The sequence below is a fragment of the Bison bison genome, unplaced genomic scaffold (genome assembly GCF_000754665.1).
Source record: "Bison bison bison isolate TAMUID 2011002044 unplaced genomic scaffold, Bison_UMD1.0 scf7180017864284, whole genome shotgun sequence".
Lineage (NCBI taxonomy): Eukaryota > Metazoa > Chordata > Mammalia > Artiodactyla > Bovidae > Bison > Bison bison.
The window spans coordinates 601,543-604,849 of NW_011494856.1; the positions used below are offsets into that span (position 1 = coordinate 601,543).

General features: G+C 50.8%; 1 protein-coding gene across 3 annotated transcripts in view; it reads left to right on the top strand.

Annotated features, from left to right (window-relative positions):
* The first annotated feature begins 2,423 nt into the window (after positions 1–2,423).
* Positions 2,424–3,307, top strand: part of LOC104995557 (ecto-ADP-ribosyltransferase 5-like) — a 4,620-nt gene continuing 3,736 nt past the window's right edge. For all 3 annotated transcript variants that reach the window (XM_010849465.1, XM_010849467.1, XM_010849466.1), the window contains exons 1-2: positions 2,424–2,779; positions 2,982–3,172. In XM_010849465.1, coding sequence (XP_010847767.1) covers positions 3,089–3,172 — 84 coding nt within the window. In that variant the 5' untranslated portion in view covers positions 2,424–2,779; positions 2,982–3,088. The remainder of the gene's footprint in view (positions 2,780–2,981; positions 3,173–3,307) is intronic.

Genomic DNA, 3,307 nt, shown 5'->3' on the forward strand with positions numbered 1-3,307 from the left:
ACCACCCTTATGGCAGAAAGTGAAGAGGAACCAAAGAGCCTCTTGATGAAAGTGAAAGAGGAGAGTGAAAAAGCTGGCTTAAAACTCAACATTCAAAAAACTAAGATCATGGCATCCGGTCCCATCCCTTCATGGCAAATAGATGGGGAAACAACGGAAACAGTGACAGACTTTATTTTCTTGGACTCCAAAATCACTGCAGATAGTAATTGCAGCCACGAAATTCAAAAACACTTGCTCCTTAGAGGAAAAGCTATGACCAACCTAGACAGCATATTAAAAAGCAGAGACATTAGTAGTCATGTATGGATGTGAGAGATGGACCATAAGGAAAGCTGAGTGCCGAAGAATCGATGCTTTTGAACTATGGTATTGGAGAAGACTCTTGAGAGTCCCTTGAACTGCAAAGAGATCAAACCAGTCAATCCTAAAGGTAATCAATCCTGAATATTCATTGGAAGGACTGATGCTGAAGCTAAAGTTCCAATACTTTGGCTACCTGATTCAAACAACTAACTCATTGGAAAAGACCCTGATGCTGGGAAAGATTGAAGGTAGGAGAAGGGGACAACAGAGGATGAGATGGTTGGATGGCATCTCTGACTTGATGGACATGAGTTTGAGCAAGTTCTGGGGGTTGGTAATGGACAGAGAGCCAGCATGCTGCAGTCCATGAGGTCACAAAGAGTTAGACATTCTGGATGTCTCCTCTAGGCTCAGAACACTAATGTCTGCCCAGGGTGCTTGGGCCAGAGCTCTTCTCATGAAAAAGGGAATCCCTGAATCCAGAGAGAAATCAAGGATCCAGGCTGGAACAAGGATCCAGTGGAACAGTGCTTCCCCACTGGGTTTGGTCCTGCATTCAAAATCCCTGGCCTTGGGGAGTATCTCCTTATTGATCCGTTCAAGTGAGCATGGAGACTCACCTGAGGAACAAGAAGAGATTCCCAGAGTAGAGAGTCTAGGTCCCAACTCCAGCATTAAATGGCCATGTGCTCTTGGAGGACTGTCTGCTTCATTCCACAAAGTGAAAGTGAAAGTGAGGTCGCTCAGTCGTGTCTGACTCTTTGCAAGCCCATGGACTGTGGCCTACCAGGCTCCTCTGTCCATGGGATTTTCCAGGCAATAGTATTGGAGTGGATTGACATTTCCTTCTCCAGGTCTGCTTCACTCCAGACCACTGCTCAGTTACTAGATTTGACTCCATCTCTTGAAGCCTTTCTTGACGCCAAGTCTCCCAATGGGAGAAGCAATTCCCAAAGCCAGAGGATAGAGAGAGGACAAAATACTGATACCAGCAGATCTTATAACAGGGAGTGTCCCTTCATGCCTAGTTGTCCCAGACAGTATAGTATCTTCAGTTCCAGCAACTCAGTTCCAGTGCTCAGGACCCTCTAGGGGGAGAGGCAACAGGATATGTAGGTGAGATGCTGTTTTTCACAATAATGTAAAACAGCAGAGTGACTCCTGATTTCTAATCTTGGAGAGCTTATGGGGGCCAGTCTCACTGGAAGGGGATGAAAGAACTTGTCTTGATTTGCTGTGTTTGCTGACAAGCAGTCTGGTTTTTTGGACTGCCTCTCTTCTTTTTTGTTTATGTTCTGGTTTGTGGGATCTCAGTTCCCTAACCAGGGATTGAACCAGGGCCACCACAGTGAATGCCTAAATCGTAACCCCTAGGCCACCAGGGAACTCCTTGGGATGCCCCTCTTTTCACCTCCCTCCCTCAACCTTGGACACAGCTTGTCTTCCTTTTTGGTCTACAGAAAGGATTTCTGGAGGAAGCAGTATTCTAGGCGAAGGAAATTCTTTATTTGGCTGGCAACCTGAATAGATGAGGGAACAAAGATTGGACTGAAATGAGCCAGACCAGGTCTAGGCCCTGGGATAAATCTAACCTTTTACGCTTATCAGACACAGCATGTAGCAGGCACGTCTCTTTAATCCTGGTTTCTGGACCCCTAGGTCCTCTGGGCACTCTGGGGGAGGAGCCCTGCCACCCGCAGAGGTTCATGCTGCCAGAAAGCTCTTCCCAGAGCTGCTGACTGATTCCTCACTGGTCCCTTCTCCCATTACCTCCCAGGGGACATCGAAAACACAGAGTTGGTTATTTATAGGCAAGCCCAGGAAAGTGAGGGGAAAGGTTAGTGTTTATAAACATGGGGTCACCTGAGTCTGAGAGGTCAGGGGACAGAGGATCTGTGGAGGGGCGGGACTGGCCCCTGAGAATGTCAGGGAGAGAGCCCTGCATATGGGCAAGGCTTACCGAAGGGAAGGGGTGTAAAAAGAAAGGAGAGGGGTGGAGACCGCTCAGATGCTGGAGTACACATCACCAACAGTTGGCCATATGCAAATTATATGCAAATCAACGAGTGCACAAGTGGGGACCTCTCTGCGGGCGGAACCCTTTTGGTCCCCTCCACCTACTGATCTGGAGGCCGGCCATAGCGGTGAGGGCCCTCCCGAGGGAGAGACCACGTCTCAAAATTCCCTTTCTCTAGCTCTGGTCTTGCTAGAAGACAAAGAAGTTCCTCGAGAAAGACCGCGCAGTCACTGGGAAGGGGAGTTACAGCCCTCAGTCCCGCTTCCCCTACTCCGGTGTCTGTTGTTGTGGAAGAGAGGTGTCGGGTTACCGCCACCGGTGCTATACTTAGCCGCCGACTTTGTTGATCTGCGGGACTCTGGTGACAGGGGACATCGTAGCGCCCGCATAGACTTCAGCCCCCGCTGCCCGGAAACTTAAGTGCTTTTTCCCGCTCTGGGTCTTCGCCACCTCCAGGTGGGTCCTTGACTCCCATCTTCTCTTTCCAAGTAGAACCAAATTACCCATCCGCCTATATCACCCCCGGGGCAAAAGGTGCTGAGCACTCCGGCAGCCGGGAGGAGGGGAGCAAAGACTGACGTTGTGCTGGGGTGAAGGCGGTGGATGCTAAAACCCAAGCCCCGCCCACTCACTTAGACCCGCCCTTGGCTCCGCCCAGGCCCTGCCGGGCCAAATTTCTGTCCCCCAGCCCGTCGAAGCCAAGCCTGGACCATCGCTGGTCCCACCCTCAGCTGGATCTCATTCTCCAAGTGTCTCTGAGGAATAATGTTGGCAGCTCTGCTGATCGCCCTCAGCTGCCTTAGCCTCCACACCCTCGGCAGCAGTGTCCGCCCGTCTGTCCCCTGGCAGGTAACGGGGGCAGGGGAGGGGGGAACTATATGCTGCCACGTAAGGAACACTTGGGGGGAACCCATTGCCTGACTCCTCAAAGATCCCTCCCAGGGATGCTTCTCTAGGATGCCATCCTCTGAATCCTCTTCTCAG